This window comes from Aotus nancymaae, unplaced genomic scaffold (genome assembly GCF_030222135.1).
Source record: "Aotus nancymaae isolate 86718 unplaced genomic scaffold, 86718_ANA_hifiasm-v0.15.2.pri h1tg000006l, whole genome shotgun sequence".
NCBI lineage: Eukaryota > Metazoa > Chordata > Mammalia > Primates > Aotidae > Aotus > Aotus nancymaae.
Window position 1 is genome coordinate 35,261,721 of NW_026988417.1, and position 21,590 is coordinate 35,283,310.

The 21,590-nt window shown below is 34.7% G+C and overlaps 1 protein-coding gene across 3 annotated transcripts in view; it reads left to right on the top strand.

Moving 5' to 3' along the window:
• The first annotated feature begins 514 nt into the window (after positions 1 to 514).
• The window catches only part of DTHD1 (death domain containing 1), a 62,044-nt gene continuing 40,968 nt past the window's right edge, over positions 515 to 21,590 (top strand). The window contains exons 1-5 of one of the 3 annotated variants that reach the window (XM_012474880.2): positions 515 to 785; positions 3,049 to 3,664; positions 9,280 to 9,610; positions 12,092 to 12,271; positions 13,361 to 13,605. In XM_012474880.2, the coding sequence (XP_012330303.2) occupies positions 515 to 785; positions 3,049 to 3,664; positions 9,280 to 9,610; positions 12,092 to 12,271; positions 13,361 to 13,605 (1,643 nt within the window). The remainder of the gene's footprint in view (positions 786 to 3,048; positions 3,665 to 9,279; positions 9,611 to 12,091; positions 12,272 to 13,360; positions 13,606 to 21,590) is intronic. The other 2 variants (XM_012474881.3, XM_064364091.1) reach the window with 2 other exon arrangements.

Genomic DNA, 21,590 nt, shown 5'->3' on the forward strand with positions numbered 1-21,590 from the left:
CAAATTTTATACCTCTACCCCAACCCTATGCTCCCAGATTATTTAGAAGCAAATCAGACATCACATTATTTCATCCATAAATATTTTTAAGTATACAGGACTCCTATGAGTAATATTGTTCAAACAGTTTACCTTTGATTAATAAACTTCTTATCCTACCTAGAATCCATATTTTGTTGCCTTAAAACTTGAAAGGTATTTGGGACTTACACAGTATATTGAATTTGTAAAACTTACATAGAGAATTGGATCGTGTGAGTTAGCTCTACCCCAGTGATTAATCTATTCTGTACACAATAGCATCCATGGTACAGGAACGGCCTTTCTTGGTCACCTAGTAACTTTTCACTAGTCAACACTAAACTGAATAAACTATTATGTTGTGAGAAAGTACTTGGCTGGCTGACTTGGATCATCTCCTAGAGTTTAGGAGAAATAACCATCGCCAAGTTTGAATTTGCAAAACCTTTAGGCTTTGCTGGCAGAAGAGAACGTACCACTTTTGGATCATAAAATGGATACGGAATGCATGGGCTCAGGTAAACTGGGCCAAATATTGAAGCAGATTTGGAGACAAAACCAGATGCTAAAGCAGGCACTCCTGGGTGATGACCTTTGTGAGGGGGCTGGTGGGGCCACTTGGATGGCCACTGTGGTCTTTCTGGGTCAAGAGCTCAGCGGGGCCCTCCACCATCTGCTGGAGCACACAGCAGGCACCCTGCGTTCCACCTGCCAGCAGCTGTGTGTGCTGCTTGACAAGGAGAATCAATGTGTCTGGAGACAAGGCAAGTATTTTTTTTCTAGTTTATTCTTTCTTTAAGAAATATTGATTAGGGCAAGACCTGAGAGGGGCTATGAACATACCAACAGGCTCCAATAGAGTTTCTGTCCACAAAAGACTAACAATGTCACAGGGGAAATAAGTCAAGACAAATGCACAATAATACCAGGGACATTGGGGCCTGTCTCATTAGAAACACATGAATGAAGTGCTTTGGGACTTCAGAAGCAGTCTAAATCCCATCTGTAGGGTGGGGAATTGAGAAGTTTGCTAGAACAAATGTGGCATTTAAGCTGAAGCTTAAAGAATGAATTGTATTTGTGCAGTAGGAAATAGGGAGCCTAGGTATTTTTAGTAGGACCCAAGATTAAGAGACAGGAAAATACAGGCCTAGTTTGAGGCAGAGCTAGTAGTTGTGTGTGTGTGTGTGTGTGTGTGTGTGTGTGTATCAATATAATATTCTATCTCTAGGGTCATTTCAGCTTAGACTTATTAATTGCAAAATTACTGGGAAGACTGGAGGGGGCTGGGATAGGGAATTGGATCCCCACACACTGGGGCTGGAGAGGGATTCTTGGGAATAGGTCCAGTTATGGATGCAGAAAAGTACAGTAAGGCAGGAAGAATGAGGAATCTGATGAATATAATCCGAGATAACAATCATTACTCCATATAGGCATATAGGTGGCACCATGAAATCCAACTCTAAATAATACAGTATCAAGATAAGTGGGCAGGTTCCACCTATAAGGAAATCCCAGGGTAGATGATATTAAGAAATTCAGTCCTAAAGGGCAAACAGTGGACATCAGGGAAACCTGTCCAAAGGCAGCATGACTGAGAAGCCATCAGCTGGAGTCCATAATCAGATCTTTAGTCTCTGGAGGGAGTGGAACGTGGTCCTTGGCAACATAACAGGACAAAGATATATTCAGGAAAAACAAGGACTTGGCTACCAGAACAGGAGTGAAAAATAAAGACAAGTTCTCAGGTATAAGACAAAACAAAACAAAACAAGACAAAAAACAAGTTGTCAGAACTAGATCCCAAAGAAGAGCCCAGACTAGTGAAGGGATGATTTGTTTTAAAAACACTAAGCTGGGCCGGGCGCGGTGGCTGACGCCTGTAATCCCAGCACTTTGGGAGGCCAAGGCGGGTGGATCACGAGGTCAAGAGATTGAGACCATCCTGGTCAACATGATGAAACCCCGTCTCTACTAAAAATACAAAAAATTAGCTGGGCATGGTGGCGCGTGCCTGTAATCCCAGCTACTCAGGAGGCTGAGGCAGGAGAATTGCCTGAACCCAGGAGGCGGAGGTTGCGGTGAGCCGAGATCGCGCCATTGCACTCCAGCCTAGGTAACAAGAGCGAAACTCCGTCTCAAAAAAAAAAAAAAAACACTAAGCTATGGGTCCTTAAATTACATATTCTTTAGTTCAGAACTGAACTCTAAAGACTAGAGAGGTACTAAGCCTTCAAGAAGTCACCAGGTGACCTCAGTAGTGAGGAGAAGCAGGATGAACACATAGGAGGATGAGAAGAATGATGATGGAGTGAGAGATTATATCAGATTAGACTCTGCTGAGAGTTTACTCCACAGGTTGACTTGATTTAGTAGGCTTTGAGTGCCCACTGTAGGTTCCAATCAGAGAATTGGTATGGTCAGAACTATTCTTTGAAGGACAAATTTGAAAATTATCATGATCACAAATTCATCAGGAGGAATAGTGTAAACATAATCCAATTCTCATAGCAGCAAACTAGGTTCCAAAACATAGCATCTACATTGGCCGAAATAACGGAGGTATGGTGTTTCTGCTACCCAAGCCTCATCTGGAGTGTTCACCTAATTTTTGGCCCAGCATTTTAAATGGATCATTGATAAACTGTTGTACATCCAGTGGCAAAAGAACAGTTCTCAAAATTATACCAAATGAAAAACAATTGAGGGAGATGTTGACTTCAGTTCTTATTGGGGGTGTGAGAGGTTATGACATCTGTCTTTAAATAGTCAAAGTATCTTCATAAGAGGGATTAGATTTACTCTTTGCTACCATGTTCAAAGTGTTTTGTTGTCAATCCAACAATGTTAAGAGAGTGACAGTTGTACAATTACTTCTCCTTCAGGAGGTTGGCTTAAATGTCTAGTAAAGGTCTTTGTTGGTTTCTAAAATTATCTTGCCATGTCTCATTAGATGGCAGTGCAGAAACATAATTTGATTTAGTTTTGTATTTATTCTTTGTGTGTCTATGTATGTGTGTGCAGAAATCATTACTTTCATAGACTGCCTCATAAAAATAACTGAACATTTGGGGAGCACGGCTGCACTTCTAAAGAAAGAAGAAAAGGAGATGTGTAATTTATGCGGCATGCATGATGAATGTACTCCACAGCAGACAATGTCCTCCATTCAAGATACGAAAGCAGCCTACATTGCTGCAAGAGGGCAACTAAATGCCATAGAAACAGCTACTGTTTCTCCCACAAATGGAGAGGAAAGTCATTACACAAACCAGGTCCAGTTAAAAGAAAATAAAACACACATGAGTTCAGCATTAGGGGAAAAAGAAAACAATACGTCATTGAATGGACGTGTAATGGGGCAAGAAGAGTCACAGAACAAAATGTTCCCAGATAATGCAGAAAATGAAGATGAAAAACAAATAGAACACATAACTGTTGAGGACACAAATGGCAACAGGGAAGAGATTCATGGCATAATCCAGACAACAGAGAGAGAAATTCAAGAGACCTCAGAAAGCCAAAGAGAAGAGATGACCACATCCTCAATAATATGTGATATCTCCAAGAAATATATAAATAGTACTCTTCCCAATGATTCAGAGAATATAAAGCACAAGCATAACATAATGGAAAAGGAGTAAGTAAATGCAATGTGAGAAGTGCTTAAGTATGCCTACTTATATGTGTGTTTCTATAGTTAGTACATGTCTTAGTTCATTCAGGCTCTTATAACAAAACATCATAAAGTGGATAGCTTTTAAGCAGCAGATATTTATCTCTCACAGTTCTGGAGGCTTGGAAATCCAAGATCAAGGTGCTGACAGATTTGGTGTCTGAAGAGGGCTTTCTGGTTCATAGAAGATGCCTTCTTGCTGTGTTCTCACTTTGTGGAGAACGCGAATGAGGGCCTTTGGGCCTATTTTATAAAGGCATTAATCTCATTCATGAGGGCTCCATCCTCATGACCTAATCACGTCCCAAAAGGTCTCACCTCCTAAGACCATCACCTTGGGGGCCAGGGTTTCAACGTTGAATTTTGGGAGACACAAACATTTAGACTATAGCAATATGCATAGTATTTATACATGAATAAAATTTCCATTTCATACCTCCTAAAGATATTGTAAATCAGTAATTCAGCTTAAATCACTCCTGTAAAAATTGATGTGGCCACTATTATTAATATTGTTTATTTCTTACAGCTTTAAGAAACAAACACATTTCATTTTTTTTTTTTTAAAGAGGAAGAAATTGAGTAGCTAGGAAAGTAGTTAAAATGAACAATTGTCCAGATCACGAACAATTTGCAAATTGCTACCATTTCAATTATAATAAGAAAGACTAGAAGACTACAGAGTGTTAAAAATTTGGAGAAAATTTTTTAGCCTCAGATTTACTTTATTAATATTCTTAAGAAAATCATTATGAGTTTTAAACTTGTGTCTGTAGAACTCTAGGGAGTTCCTGGATGAGCTTTGGGAGGTTCTTAAAATTGAACATGTGTGTTCAGACCGATTCAGTTTCCTCGGATATGGTCATCAGATTCTCTAAGAGAGACTGTGACTTCAAAAAAGTGAGAAAGACCAATCTATTTTATAAATCTTCTCTCCTGTGCAAAGAGATAATAAGGCCCTATTTGTCCATATAAAATAAGATATTCATAGACCATATTTTCCCAGACAAACATAACACCCAAATTGTTTTGGGAATCAGACAAACTTAAATTTCATCTTCTGTTTTATTATACACTACTAATTCCTTGACCCTAGGCAACTTGCTTCATTTCTTAGCATCATTTTCTTGTGTGTAGAAATAATATATACATCCTGGGATCATTTGGTAAGGTCAAATGAGAAAATCATTTAAAGGATCTAGCACTAGGCCACGTTTTTAGATATTCACACCCAGGTAAATGCTAGTCTATTAATTTATTTTAGCCCCAACACCCCCCACTTTCTTCACCTGCCACTCACTACTATCCTTCAGTTCCCCCACCTCTGCAGTGATGTGCTGACGCTCTTTCCGGTTTATGATACCATTTTGAGGACTATGATCTTAGGCAAGTCATTTTGCTCATCTTGACCTTAGTTATCTCACCTATAAAATGAAGAGGTGGTTCTAATTTAGCTGTAAGGTTTCTACAGGTCAGAGTCTGATGAATTCTATGGATGAGGATATTCAGTGCATGATAGACCTACAGGATTTGTAAGAATTACCGCTCCAAAAAAACAACTGCTAAAGTAGTCAGTATGCGGTTACCTAGTCTCACTTCAGAAAAGCATTGAGGCTTCACATTCGCACATTCAGAAATGACTCAAAGCATCTGTTAATGAGTCATTGCCTGAACCACTCCCTCTAACACCTCCTTTAGGTGTTTCCTGGTTAGTGATTTCCTCTTTGCAGCACCCAAACCAATTGTGCTTGGTTTGTGTATTTGAGAAGTTGAGTACTCATTGCAATCCCTCAGCCTAGGAAGCCATCAGGCCACATAAAGGATGTGTGTGATAAATAAAACCTCACTCAGAATCTGTTGTCAATTCCCCCAGATAGGTTTCTGAAAGAAATCTATCTCTTCTTAGCTGTCCTGGTGCATACACAAAGGGAAAACAAGGCTAGAATAAACCAGTGTGATTACAGTCATCTGTTACTTAATGATGGGGATATGTTCACAGCAATGTGTGGTTGAGTGATCTTGCCATTGTGCAAATAATGCAGAGTGTGCATACACAAATCTTGATGGTATAGCCTACTGCACACCTAGTCTATATGGTGGAGCATACTGCTCCTAGATCACAGACCTGTACAGTATGTTACTATACTGAATACTACAGGCAACTATAACACAATGGTAAGTATTTGTGTATTTCACCATATCTAAACATAGAAAAAGTACAGCAAAAATACAGTATTATAATTTTGTTGGACCACTATTACATGTGCAGTCCATTGTTTACTGATATGTTTTTATGTTCTACATGTCTGTATTTTATTTTTTAAATTTTTAATTTAAAAAATTCTTAGTTTTTAAAATTTCAATAGGTTTTTGGGGAACAGGTGGTATTTGGTTACACTAATAAGTTCTTTAGTGGTGATTTCTGAGATTTTGGTGTCTCCATCACCTGAGCAGTGTACATTGTACCCAGTGTGTAGTCTTTTATCCCTTACCTCCCTCCCACCCTTTCTCCAGAGTCCCCAAAGTCTACTGTATCATTTTTATGCCTTTGCATCCTCATAGCTCAGCTCCCACTTATAAGTGAAAACATATGATGTTTGTTTTCCCAATCCTGAGTAACTTCATTTACAGTAATGATCTCCAATTCCATCCAGCTTGCTGTGAATGCCATCATTTCATTCCTCTTTATGGCTGAATATATACATATATATGCACCATGGAATGCTATTGTTTTTTATATATATATGTTATATATATATCTACACACACACAACAATTTATTAACTTGATTGATGGGCATTTGGGCTTGTTCCATTGTGAATTGTGCTGCTATATACATGAGTATCCATGTATCTTTTTCATATAATGACTTATTTCCCTCTGAGTAGATACCCAGTAGAGGAATTGCTGGATCAAATGGTACTTCTCCTTTTAGTTCTTTAAGGAATCTCCACACTTTTTTCCATAATGGTTGTACTAGTTTACATTCCAAACAGCAGTGTAAAAGTGTTCCCTTTTCACCACATCCACATTGACATGCATTTTTTAAAAAATTTTTTGATTATGGCCATTCTTGCAGGAGTAAGGTGGAATTGCATGGTGGTTTTGATTTGCATTTCCCTGATAATTAGTGATGTTGAGTATTTTTTCATATGTGTGTTAGCAATTTGTATATCTCCTTTTGAAAATTGTTTATACTGTTCTTAGTTCACTTTTTGATGGGATTGTTTGTTTTTTTCTTGTGGATTTGTTTGAGTTCCTTGTAGATTCTGGTTGTTAGTCTTTTGTCAGATATGTAGATTGAGAAGATTTTCTCCAACTCTGGGGGTTATCTGTTTACTCTACTGGTTGTGTCTTTTGCTGTATAGAAGGTTTCTAGCTTAGTTAAGTCCAATCTAATTTTGTTTTTGTTGCATATGCTTTTGGGTTCTTTGTCATGAAGTCTTTGCTTAAGCCAAGGTCTAGAAAGGGTTTTCTGATGTTATCCTCTAGAATTTTTTTTATGGTTTCAGGTCTGATTTAAGTCCTTGATACATCTTGAGTTGATTTTTGTATAAGGTGAGAGATGAGGATTCAGTTTTATTCTTCTACATGTGGCTTGTCAATTACTTCAGCATCATTTGTTGAATAGGGTGTCCTTTCCCCACTTTAGGGTTTGTTTACTTTGTTGAAGATCAGTTGACTGTAAGAATTTGGCTTTATTTCTGGATTCTCTATTCTTTTCCATTGGTCTATATAGTATTTGTATATCAGTGCCATGCTGTTTTGGTAACTACCGCATAACTGTATTTTAGTGTCTAGCCTAGACCTATTTGACTACGGCTAGAGAAAATGGAAGCATTTAAAAGTCTCCTTGCCTTCCTTCATCTGTCAGTTGGGAAACATACCTCCTGGAAGAAAAGTGTATTAAGGTGATTTCCAAGGCACAGAGGAGAGTCATTCCTAAAGTTATGCAATGCTAGGTCACTGTATCCTCTATTAAACAATGTTTCTCATTTTCTGAATTACTTTTAACACCATCACCAAATAATACTCAAGCAGAACAATGTGCTGGGTCATTTTCTATTCCTTCTAACTATGATTGAAAAACGTCTAAAATCTCATTATTCTAGAGTTGAACATTAATGCTATGTTGTATATAGATCCTCTTATTTCTCTTTAACATTGCCTGTATTTCAATCATTTCACTAGTATACATGAGAAGTAATAAAAAAAGGAGGAACTCAGGGAGGGGAGCATCACACACTGGGGTCTATTGGTGGGGGGCTAGGGGAGGGACAGTGAGGGGTGGGGAGGGTAGGGAGGGATAACATGGGGAGAAATGCCAGATATAGGTGATGAGGGGATGGAGGTGGCAAACCACCTTGCCCTGTAAGTACCTATGCAACAACCATGCATGATCTGCACATCTGCACATGTACCCCAGAACCTAAAGTACAAAAAAAAAGGGAGGAACTCAAGTTGGTAATTTTAATGTAGAAATCCAGCATTTATTGAGCACACATCCTAGTTCAACACATTATAAGTCTAAATGTGTTTTATCTCATTCAGTCTTCACACTATTGGGAATTAGATATTAGTTTCAATTTGCAATGAATAAAGTAATCAGCACTTTTGAATGATTTGAGGAATTAAGATACTATATTTAAGAATCTGGACTTTCATATTAAAGATAGATGGAGCCAATTATCTGTTCACTTACCATCTGTGGGATCTTTAAAAAAGTTAAATTTTCTAAGCCTCCATTTTTTTATCTGTAAAATAGTTATGTTAGTAGCACATGACTGATACAATAGTTGCAAGAATAATGCATAGCCTAAAAACTACTTAACAGAAAGGTTCAAAATATTAGCTATTTTAATAATAATTATTAATGTGTAAGGTCAAGTAAATAGTGATTGATCTCAAATTTGAATTCAAATCTATGACTCTAAAATCCTTGGCAAAATTGATGGTTAGAAAAAGAGTAGAATGAATGATCAAAATAAGATTTTGGATTGATTTTTTGGAGATTGTAAATAATCTTTTCCTAATTACTGTGATTAATGATAAATTCACAGTTCTTTTGTACCTTCCTCAGCTTTTCTAAAAGTATATAATCATCATCAGCATTTGATCTAGTTTGTTTAGACAATTCCAATACTTCATATATGTTTACTCCTTCTCCTCACAATTGAGGAAACTATTCAGGTGTTAGCAGTTGTTTTGCCAAAAAACTTTAGCTATCTTCAGCTTCTTATTGTGGAATGAATCAATTGCTTAAATAACAATAGTAACAAAAGTAATTATAGCTAACATATATAACACCTATAGTGTACCAGACATAGCTCTAATTACTTAACATGTAATGATTCATTTAATTCCTACTCCCATGAGATAGGTATTATGTTATCACCATTTTACCATTGAGGAAACTGAGACACAGAGAGGCTGAGTATCTTGCCCAGGGTCACAGAGTTGATCAGTAGGAGAACAGGAATTCACACTAAGACAGTGTAGATTTAGTCTGTGCATTTCTGCATTTAGCTGTAGAGTACATAAATCAAATTGGAAAAATGACATTCTTTTTCCCCCTCCAGGTATCTTGATGTGCTGAGTGATGACGCTGACCCCCAAGTGTCTTGTTATATTACAGCACCATCATACGTTCTACAACAACTAGAATGCCGGATAATAAATAACATGAGTTCTTTAATAGTGGGTGATAATGAAGAGTTAGTTAGCAATGTCATAACTGTTGAATACTCAGATGAGGAAAAGAGAATTCCATTTCCAATAGGCATTGCAATTCCATTCACTGCACGGTACAGAGGAAATTACAGAGATATCATGGTGAAGGTATGTGACTTAAACCTTCAATCAAGTTACTTAAACCCAAATTCACTGGAAGGAATAAAGGGAGGTTATAAGGTTAGTGAATTCTTGGCTGTATCTACATTTGCTGTTTGGCTCGTCTTCTAAATATTACTCAGACTAATAGATTGTAGTGTAGATATAATTGCTCCACTAGTAATAAATGGAAGGATGTATTGATCTGTGCCAGGGCATTCACAATTTATTGCCATCCATAAAGATCAAAGGACAGAAATGATTAGCCAAAGTTAGGAATGGAGAGCTTGGGTCTAGCAGCTATCAAATGTTATTTTTTTCACCTGGGAAACAAAACCAACACCATGGCTTAATTACTTTTGTGCTTTAGACTAACTTCAGACCAACGTTTCTAATATGATGGACCCTTGTCTAAATTTAAGAATGTTGGAATCCCCAGATGATAATAGTTTTATTTTTTATCATCCACAGGTTGAGAAAACATAAAAAATTTAAAAATTTGTGTATTTGTGTGAATGTCTTGAGATTGTTAGTAAGTCTGTAAATGAAATTTGGTCTATACATGGAAGAAAATATATGTGGTAGTTAAGAAGTGTGCTGTAGGAGAATGTTGGTCAGGTTTGAAATATGGTTCTACACTTTCATGCTGTGTGAACTTGGGAAAATTATGCAACCTTGCTGTGACTCAATTACTTCATCTCAAAAATGAACATGATAATAGTATCTACCTGGTATGGTTGTAAGTATTAAATAGATAATACACTTATGAAGATAGAAGGAAGCCTATAAACACAGGTTTGTTGTTAATAAATTATCATTTTCATGTCAGATTTTAATTGTAACAACTCGGAGGCTCTGTATGATCACAAATTCATATGCTGTGAAGAGATAATATAACAACCATTAAATTTAGTATGGAGTTCATGGAGACTAATATTTAAAGTTTTTCTTTGGGCCACTGAACTTCTTTTTAAGCAATTAAAATATTTATCTTTTTCAGCTTTATGAAAGTTGTCATTTGATAGGGAGGGCAGATAATAAATGTAAGAAAAATCCATATATACATAGAATTATTTATTACATATTTATTTTCTGATTTTGATTTTTTCTGGGTTTCAAGCAAGGTTATATATAGTTGAATATGAAAGCTAAGCCTATTCCATTGACTTATTCCAATTCTTGCAACTAATACATTTTATATTTAGTCTCAGAAGTTTATAGGTATGATAGTCTAGTCAGCATTGCCCTTGATTGGGGCTCTTACATTTTGGCCAGTTTGTGTAACTATCATAATAAAAGCAAAAACTATGTATAGCCCACTTGTCACAAAATGAGTTTGGGGGATGTTTAGTAAGTGGATAATTGAAGCAAAAAGAGAGAGAGAGAGGAATAGAGAGAGAGGGAATCATTGTCCATCATAACAAATATAGGCATAAACTTTTCTCTTTATGGTAAGAAAAAAATTTTACATTCTGGATTACTTTCAAAGTTTTATGTGGATTGTATGACATTTTAAAATTCTAATTATTTAAAAATGCTTTTGGGTTTTCAGTATCTATCAAATGTGATCTAAGTGCACAGCAACCACTGTTGGTTTCTAGAAGATCTTTCTTTTTCACCTCTCACAATTTTCCCTCTGGCCAGTTAACAATATTCATCATGCCCTGAATTTTCCCAGAGACAGATTCATTCAGCGATATTGTGAAATCTCTGCCTTAGTCAGCTTTCAAATGGTAGACTATTTTCCACTGTGATTGTCCCAAAATGTTTTTTTGTGTGTGAGCATGATTATCCATTCATGCTGGGGCAGAGCCTGGCTGTTGTTTGGGGAAGTATGAATAGACCAAATCACTTCTAAGTCTGCCTCCTCATTTTAAGCTTTGGTGATTATAGGAGAAGATCATTTTGTTTTCATTTATGTATGCAGTTCCCTTTTGTGCAATATAAAAGCTTGAGTATGTGTCTGTATATATGCATTACAAATTTGAATGTCACTATATAAAGAAGAAACACAAATGTCTTCGTCATTTGCTCCCACTGCACAGAAGACAGACATAAAGAAAATGACTTTAATTGGGGAACCTAAGATATTGTGAGCTATTAGAAGAAAGAATTTGCTGACAGTACAGGTGTTATAGCATTTGAGCAAATTACCCAAATAATGAAATTCCAGTCTTTAGAATTCCCTAAAACAGTATGGAATGTTTTGGATAAAGGTCAGTATTTAAAATCCATTCTCACTATATGGCTAGAATTCTAGAAATAATAATATTTGTGAAAACACTGAAAATAATTGCCCATTATACACACAATTTTGAAGAAAGATTTAAAGAAATATGTTGATTTCTGTTTTTTATTGTGTAGTCTAAATTCAAGAAACTCTTATCTATTTCTATGTAATCTCATAAAATGACCTTCCATTTTAAGTTAATGGAATCATTTCAAATTGTAGGTGATTATATCAAGAGTGTATAGATTTTTTTGACAATCCACAGAGTCTAAACAGCAAGTATTTTTCAAATCAGTGCTACAGTTTGTTTTAATGTTCCTTATTCTACACAGGGGACCTGTGCTGCAGTTAAAGTTTACAAATTGGGTATCTTTTCCGTTGTGTCTTGTTTAAAGAAAGAGTCGTTCACAGTAACAAAGAAAGGTCTCACACTTAAGTCAAGCATGGATTCTCGAATATCCTTAAATTACCCTCCAGGAGTTTTTACCTCTCCAGTACTCGTGCAGTTAAAGGTAAACATATTAAACATTGGTGAGTTCTCGCTCATAGATTTTGTGGGTCACCAAGCATGGTTCTAAAGAACAAAGAAGGTACCAATATTTAATATAATAATACATGGATTATTTTCTTGTAGTTGTAATGGCCTAATATATAGTGATATCAGTGATAATGTAATGATGTTGAGCATGTTAAATCTCATTTTAAAAAATCTTCTTTTTATTAGGAAGTTTTCTCCAGTTAGTCTTTTGTGTTGTTTTGTTTACTATTGGGAAAATTTATGTTGCACAGCTATGAAAGAATTGATTACAGACTTTGGAAAATTCATATATAACTCAAAGATTTTGATCAGAGAAGATGGCAAAAAAGTGGATAATCAATTAAAGTTTTATTATTATAAATATTTGGTTATATTTAATTATGAACAGTCCATTTTTGGGAATAAGGATTTAATATATGCAAACACTATTTGCAAATGGCATGTCAATGTATATTTTATAAGACTTATTTCCTCAAATAATATTCCCTGTCCATCTAGCCTCTTTCCCCTCCCACAGTCTCCTCTCTGATTCCCCCAGTTGTTAATATAAGTGGTAACTAAAGAAGAATGATTAGGAAGAGAACATATAATAAATACCTTATTTATAGATATTTTCCATGAACTTTGAAATTTTGGAATCATCTTAGCTATTTTTTATTTTTAACCATTCTTATGTGAAAGGAAACAAGTAAATATAGTCATGTTTTTCTAGTTTCTAAAGATCACTTGATCTAACAAAAGTTCTAATTAGAAATTATTATAAAACATCTATTTTGTTTTCTAGGTCATTTTGTTGCCTGCAATTAAGTGTGTTTCTTAGCTATTTATAACATTAGACAGGGAACACAGATTTCAGAAAGACTTTGTAAAAAGGGCCCAAATACTGTGTTCTTTTATACATTATAAATATTTTATAAAACGCAGTGTTGATTACAGCTAACAATGTATAGAGAAATGTATAAAACTGTGCTCTGTAGAATTTTTTAAAAACTGGTTTAGAAATGTACCAATAGTTTGCCTCTTTTCTATTACAATATAAGAAAAATATATATTTTTTGTTTAGATCCAACCAGTTGACCCAGCTCTGGTGGCACATTTAAAAGCACAGCAAGACACTTTCTACTCAGTACTATCCACAAGCCCTCTGGTTCACATTCAGCACCCATCAACTTATGCTTTTCAGAAGCCAGTCACTGTATTTTTACCTTGTTCTCCATATCTTGGTAAAAACAATCTTGGGTCTGAGACAGATCATAAAAGAACAGCGAGTACCACAACAAGTAGGATTACACCTTCACATTTCAACTGGTGAGTAAGTTTCTAATATTGTGAACTGGCTTCGTGTCAAACAAAGAAGCTTAGATAATTAAAACTTTCAGTCAAATGTTTTGTATTTAAACTATGTATTAAAATATTATGAAATATCTTTAAACTAGAAATAAAATATTGTGGGTCCACAAAAGGTAATAATTATAGCTGTTATGGACCCAAAAATTCCGACAAGCATAAATATAAAGATGGAGACTATAAGAACACTAGCAGAAATGCATGCTGGGCATGGCACATTTTCAAACCTTCAATCTATTCTAAGCACTGGCAATTCTGTCAGCACAGGTAGGAGAAAGGCATACCTTAGTCCAGAGGAATTATTCTCAGTAAAAATGGCTAGATGCTGACAATTGAATCAGTTATTATGCAAAGGGATATTGCCTCTAGATTCAAGAAAGAAATTTGAATAGCTATCAAACTAAAAATGGTAGATGAGCGTTCATTCAGGGGTAAGAAAAAAAGCAAAGTGCTACACAGCGTTTTAGGAAAAACATATCAATATCAAGATTTCTAAAGAATATCAAAAACAACAATAAAAAGCAAACGTGTAGAAATACAAAGGAAGAGAGCTTCATTTTGATATTTCACAGTCATTTGAATAATGAGAATTAAAGTTACCAGGTGAATATTAAAGCAACCTATTTTATAAGTTTAGTTGTGGCCAATAAGCATAATTGCCAAGAAACACTAGCAGAAAGTCATCAGAATAGACGAAGAAAGGATGAAAAGACAAAAGGATGTGATATAAATATAATAAGCTGAGATGAAAAGGGACCAAAATATGAAAAGGAGTCATTTCAAAGTGCTGCAACCTAATACTGACAGGTACCATTGGAAAAAAGGCCAAGAAAAGCAACAATGAAAGGTGTCAGTGAATTTGATGTTTTGATGTTGATTAAAGCCTCGAGTTAAACATGCTGATTGGTTATTAGGAAATATTTGTGAAAAACACCCACGACATAGCATGACAAATTGAAATGTATGTTTAAATAAAACATAATTCCATAAGCATCCATTCACCAGAAACAAATTATGTAAAAAAGGAATGAAATCAGTCTGCTGTCAGTCATATTCTTTGCAGCACTAATATCAGGAAAAAAAAATGAACCAAAAACTTCAAAGTTCTCAAGTTCTCAAAGAGCAAGATTGAGAAATTAGGATTTTCATCCTACAAACACGTCATTTTGTTTTTGTTTTGTTTTTAAATAGAAGGGCTCACAGAATGGACTGCTCACATGTTTTTAACAAAATAAGTAGATAAAATTAATAGGCTGACTTAATAAGATTCAAGATATTGAGAACAAGCAAGTATTATTCTTATTTTAAAAAATTGATATTAAGCGTAAATAATATAAAAGCAAAAAAAAATTCAGAAGTAAAACTTATATGACAGAGAGAGAAAAGAAAGAAAATAAACAAAACCCTAGCAGGGTAATATGTGTCTACTTTTAAGAGCAAGTTTAAGCAAGATAATATAAATAAAATAAACAGGACAATAAATAGAAATGAGTTAAACATAATTTATACTATTGTTCATATTTCTTAATCTTCCTTTGATATTTTTAAATATTTTATATGATGTGCTTGGGAGATTTCCTTAGATTTATTATACACATTATTAATTCTTTATCATTTGTTTAAATTGCTCATTTTATTCACTGTAATTAAGATTTGTAAAAGGTTAGTGCTTTTTCCAATCTGCTTCGTTGTTTATACTATGCTTTATATAGCTGATCCTTGAACAATGAAGGGGGATTAGGAATGCCAATCGCCAAGCAGCTGAAAATGTGTGTATAACTTTTGACTCTTCAGAAACTGAACTACTTAAAGCCTACTGTTGACCAGGAGAAAAGTCTTATCAATAATACAGTCTATTAACACATATTTTGTAAGGTATATGTACTATATACTGCTTCTTATAATAAAATACACTAGAGAAAAGCAAGTGTTATTAAGAAAATCATAAGAAAGAGAAAATATGCTTACGATTCATTAAGTGGAAGTGGATCATCATAAAGGTTTTCATCCTTGTCATCTTCATGTTGAGTAGGCTGAGGAGAAGAAAGAGAGGTTGGTCTTGCTGTCTCAGGAGTGGCAGAAGAGCAAGAAAATCTGCATACAAGTAGACCCACAGAATTCAAACCTGTGTTGTTCAGGGGTCAACTGTATTTTTTCCTTTATTCCTTTAATTTTTAAGTATATTTATTTTACGGTCATTTTTAGATTGCTCTATCATCTATCTATGAACATGATAACACTATATCATCTATCTAGGAGCATAGAGTAATCTTGCAGACTTTCATACTAATTCTGTTCAATGGCTCTTACCCTTAGACATTCATTTCCAAGTATTGATTTTAATTTTGATCAGATGTAAATATCAGCTCTTCTCCCCCAAGCAGAAGCAGTTAATTTTTTGTGTGTGCTTCTTGACTACTTTCATGAGTCAACAAGCCAAAGGGTTTTGGTTATTGCTACCAATAACCAAATAGCCAGAGAGGATTATGCCCTTCTGAGATCCCAGCTTCGTGATAAAGCTGAGATCCTGGCTTGCTGTTCAGGCTCCCTTACTGCACAGCTGGAAGCTGTATCTGATGCCCAGGAATACATTTTAAACAGTACCTCCAACCCCTGGCACATGCGCATGATTGGGGTTGCGAAGAAGAGGCTGATGGGGAAAGAAGCACCCACAGAATTAATTCCTCGAGTTTCCTAGGGAAGAAAGAGAATTCTTGCTTTTTAGATTCTTGAGTCCAAATCTAGGGAGGATTTCTTTTTCAGCTTTTGAGTTCACATAATTGTGGCTATGCTTGTGTGTGTGTGTGTGTGTGTGTGTGTGTGTGTGTGTGTGTGTTTATGTGATATTTTGTGCAGAATTCCTGTGGAGGTGGAAAATGGCTATTTGTCATCAAATTGGCCAAGTTGCTAGAAATTGCCACTCTTTTTGCCTTTGTATATAATCTCTTTCCTAGGAAATCTTTCTTCTGCCATATTTAGCTGATAAACTCTTGTCCATTCTGTAAGTTTCAGTTCAATTCTTTCTTTTTCTGTCAGATATCCTAAACTATCTAGGAGGAATCAAGTGCTCATTTTGTGCCAACCCCATCCTTTGTATACATCCTACATTCTACTGTAGTAATAATATATATTCTCTTTTACATACCATCACTTGACACAATTGAAACATAGTAGGTACTAAAAACATTAGGTAAATTAAATTAATGAGTACACTCATGAAAAGGTAGATTGTATTGCAAATTCATCTGCACTTTTTGACAATGTTAAATTGATAAATTACAATGTGCTATGTTGTTATTAATCTCAGACATAGTAGGTACATTTTTTTCCATCTAGTGGAGCATAAAACAAGAAAATGTGAGTTTATCTCAACTGTTTATTTCACATTCTTTCATCAAAGAATGAAAGGCAGTTAGACATTTTCTATGAAAACAGAAACACCAAAAGCAATCCATACCCCATGTAATGAAAACGATAAAAGCTATTTGAGACCAAAACATAGTCTGAATATTAAGAATAAAAGGTCTGTATTGTGTTATATGCCTTTATGTCTGAGTGATTTTTAGGGAAAATATAGAGTCATTTAATGATGAGCCAGAAAAGATTTCTCATAGCAATAAAGGGGGAAAATACTTGATTAAATAGGAGCTTATTCCATACTATACAATCAATATTTTAGAGAATTAGACAGGAAAATGGTTTTTCCCTATGAAAAATGAGTTTTCCTGCATAATGCAATTGTTTTTAAGATTCACTTGTTCAAATGCAATATGCGATTTACACCCAAGAATATTTATAAAATATACGTAAGTCATACCACATAATGAAATGAACAACTGGTAAAGCTACTATCAAACAATAAATTGATCATTATGGGTAAAATTATCAATCTTCTTGTTTGCCCCACCTCATTCTATCCCCTTTGTCCTCACTACAGTAACTCATCCCCACCGAATTTAACCACTGTTCTGAAATCTTCAATCATTCCTTTGCTTTTATTTATTTCTTTGTTTGATCACTTATACTTATTTATCCTAACACATTTTCTTCTCTTGCAGCACTCTGTAGGTTAAAGTTGAGTCACTATAGTTTGTTGTGGGAGACAGCATAGTTCACCGGGGGTCATCTTTGGAGACCATCTACCACATTTGCTACTAGTTGCTAGGGTGAAAATGATTTTTTCCCATTTCTTTGGAGATACTATGTCACTCTTTATTGCTGTTCTGAATACTGCAGTGGATGTAATTTTCATAACTTTATGGATGATCTGCTTTATTTTGTCTGCTGCTTTCAAGATCTTTTCTTTGCACTCGGTGTTTTGCAGTTATCTATGATGTATCTAGATATAAATTTTAAACTTTTTCTGAATACAATATATTATGCTTCCTGAGTAGGTGGATGTATGCCTTTTCACATTTCTGAAAAGTTCTTATGTGTTTTCTAATCAAATACTGGTATTTCTCCATTGTATGTACTCTGTCCTTCTGAGTTTCCAAATAGATGTATATATGATCACCTCTTTTTAAATTCTGTATGGCTTTACTTTCCTTATGTTTTCCATCTCTCTATCTCTATGTGCCATATTCTGTGCAATTTATTCACATTTCCGTTTGAAATGACAAAAATAATGCATACCTTAAAATATACTTTTAATCTGTTATTTGTGTTAATTGTTTTAGATAATTATATTTTTTATTTCTTAAAGCTCTATTTTCCAAGCTACTCAGGAGGCTGAGGTGGGAGCCCAGGGGCTCAAGGCTGTAGTGAGCCAAGATCATGCCACTGCACTCCAGCCTGGGTGACAGAGTAAGACCTTGTCTCAAAAAAAAAAAAAAAGAAAGAAAGAAAGAAAGAAAAAGTTCTACTTGGCTCCTATTTAAATCTCTCGAATTATCTTTATAGTTTATTTCTGCCTGCTTATTTTTTGGATACTATCCTTTATTAAACTTTTCATCTATAGTTGTTTTCATATTAAATCTGCTAATTCTAACATCTGAAGTCTTCGGTAGTGTTTATATCTGTCATCCATGGTATTTACTTCCCAATTTGCTTGAGAACTTTTGTTTGCAAGCATACAAACATGGGGTTTCTTCAGGCATAATGGGGTTGCTTTCCTCAAGGTGGCATTTGTTCCCATCTCTGCTGAGAACCCTCTGCTACTTACCTGGGGCTACATTAGCCTTGTTGAGAGCCTTAGTGAAGGTCTCAAGTTCACCTTTCCGATATGGCTGTGACCCTAAGTATTGACAGCTTCACGTTCTTCTCACTTGATTATTGCTTACGGTTTCATGCTCTTGAATCTACACTACCAGAAAGGTGTTTGCCATCCGAGTAATCCCCTCATTCCAGTCTAGTTGCTCCCTTAGCTGCAATCCTGACTTCACACATTTTATTTGGAGAGGAGTTTGGAAAATTTCAAAGGAACTTGTATCAAAAAATTATTTTAAAAGAATACAAGCCAAAAAATTATGTATCAAAAATCACATTTATCAAGATCTAGTTGTTTTATACTAGAGATTATTCTAAATTTGCTATTTATTCAAAATTTGTTATTTATAATTCTGGATTTTCTGTATTAAATTTTAAAATTTTAGAGAGTCTACCTAAGAAGGAAATGATAATTTTATAGGTAATGAAATAACACATACTACATTTTCCTTTGTAATAATCAATTAGTGTTATATTCTCAATACAGGCAAATCTTATTTAATAGAGTAAAATTGTTTCAGTGAAACATTGAAGTAAAGAGAAAATAAGATTTGTTTCATGTATTAAACTTGGAGATAGTGTACTTAGAAATATTTTCAATTCATATATACTATTTTCCTTAAGAAAATAAAGTTCCCTGTTAATTGGAATGTCAAGCGAGAAATAATTTGGTTTTTAAATAAAAAAGAAACTATCCTTGAAAAATTCCCAATAGTGCCTATTTCTCATTACAGAAACAAAATATTAAGGTGCATTGGAGCAGATTTTTTATCTTTCAAAAAAATCTTTTGAATGTCCTTTGCTTGGCATTTAGGTATTTCACTGGGAAAATGTGATTGTATACTGTTAGGCTTGAGAAAATGCAGCCAGAGGGTATATATATCAGTTTGCCTGCTAGATACCTTATATTTTGAGAATTGTACTACAATTTCTGCAAATTGTCTTTTCTATCCATGCAGATGCAATGAGAGTTTCTATATTCATCACTATCCCTATGTATAATTAAATACTTAACCCGAAAGGGGCTGATCATAATTCCCTGATACTTAATAAAAAGGATAATTTTGGGGGTAGCTCATATTTTAGGATATAAAAGTCAGGAGTTGTCAACAGCCATGATTTCTGCTGCTGGAAAAAGATGGTCATTAATAGTAATAGAAACAAAAAGAAAAGAACAGAGAAGAAAAGTAATTAAAGATTATGCTCGAATTCCAGATAGAGTTTTTATCTGAGAAAAGAACAGAGAAGAAAAGTAATTAAAGATTATGCTCAAATTCCAGATAGAGTTTTTATCTGTGAGTTTTTATCACATTTGTCTGTTTGCCCCATTAACAAACAAGGATTAATATAATTGATTCACTTATAAGTAAGTAAAATGGATTTGGGCTTCAGTTACCTGTATCCCAAAAAGTCTTAGGCAATACATCTACTTATCTGTATGCTCCTTGGTATATGAATCTTATTCTCCCTAGGGATATACAGGCAAATCTACAGAGTAAACAGAGCTTTCTGAGATTAAACAGATTGAAGTCATCACTTTTTTTTTTTTTTTCCTGAGGTGCAACATTATCGAAACATTTCTGTTGGGTTGAAGTAGATACTCTGATGTCAGTTAGCAAGAAAAGATAGCATAATAGAGAAGGAAATTTGAATGGATGACCAAATTTCAGCCTAGGATGACCTAGGCTCATTTTTTTTTTTTTTGTCTAGGAACTGGATAAAATATAAGACAGTTCTAGCACTGTGAAAATTTCTTTGAAAAAATTACTGTGAGGGCATGTTGTTGCCAGGGTGAGTGGGTCCACCATGGTACAGTGTCATTGGGAGCTCAAGCTCAGGGTGGAATAACTGAATCACATATAGCATAACAGTGGAGAGAGATTTCTTGTTGTTCCTTACCTTAGAAACTATTATCAGAATAGTGGCACATGCTGGTAAATACAACAAATGAGGGCCTAGCATCAGATTGTGGAGGAGCTTATGTTTTCAACAGCAGTGAGGCAGCAGCATCAGCAAAGCAAAAGAGAATGGGAAGCACACATGAAGACTGAGGACTACTTAGCTTATGTAGGGTTTTCTTCTCTGTACAATGACTGTAACTGTGACACTCTGAACTGGGCAAAGCTCCAAGGGTAGATGGACCTACAGTCAGAATGTGCAGTTATATTAGGAGACAACACTTCTCTCAGTCGTGTGGTAGGCACTCAGGTCATTTGAATTGATATCCAACAGTGATTACACTGATTACAAATGGTGAAATTCAGGTGCACAATTTGTCATAAAATACGTCAAATATTGACATAACTATGACAATATTTATGATATAATATTAACAGAGATATGACATTTTAAAATATGTCAAATATGTCACCACTTTATGTATCAAATAATAATCCACATAGAAATAAAGACTACCATAAATTCACCAATGTATTATAGTATTGACTTCAAACAATGTGGCTATGTAGACTTTCTTCTTCCATTTACTTTTCCACTTTAAAATAATTTTATAATCAACATGAATAACTTAAAATGGGAAAACATTTAAAGCTTTTTAAATATAGCATAGCATTTAAAATTAATACTTTAATAAATAGGGTTTTCTCAGAAAAAGTTAACCTCAAAACTTTAGTGACACTCACGTTTAAATATCTATGCATGATGAATATCACAAAGAAAATATCCTCAAAGTAAAATATACTATAAAATGAGAATTTTGATGATTTCAATGCTTGTCA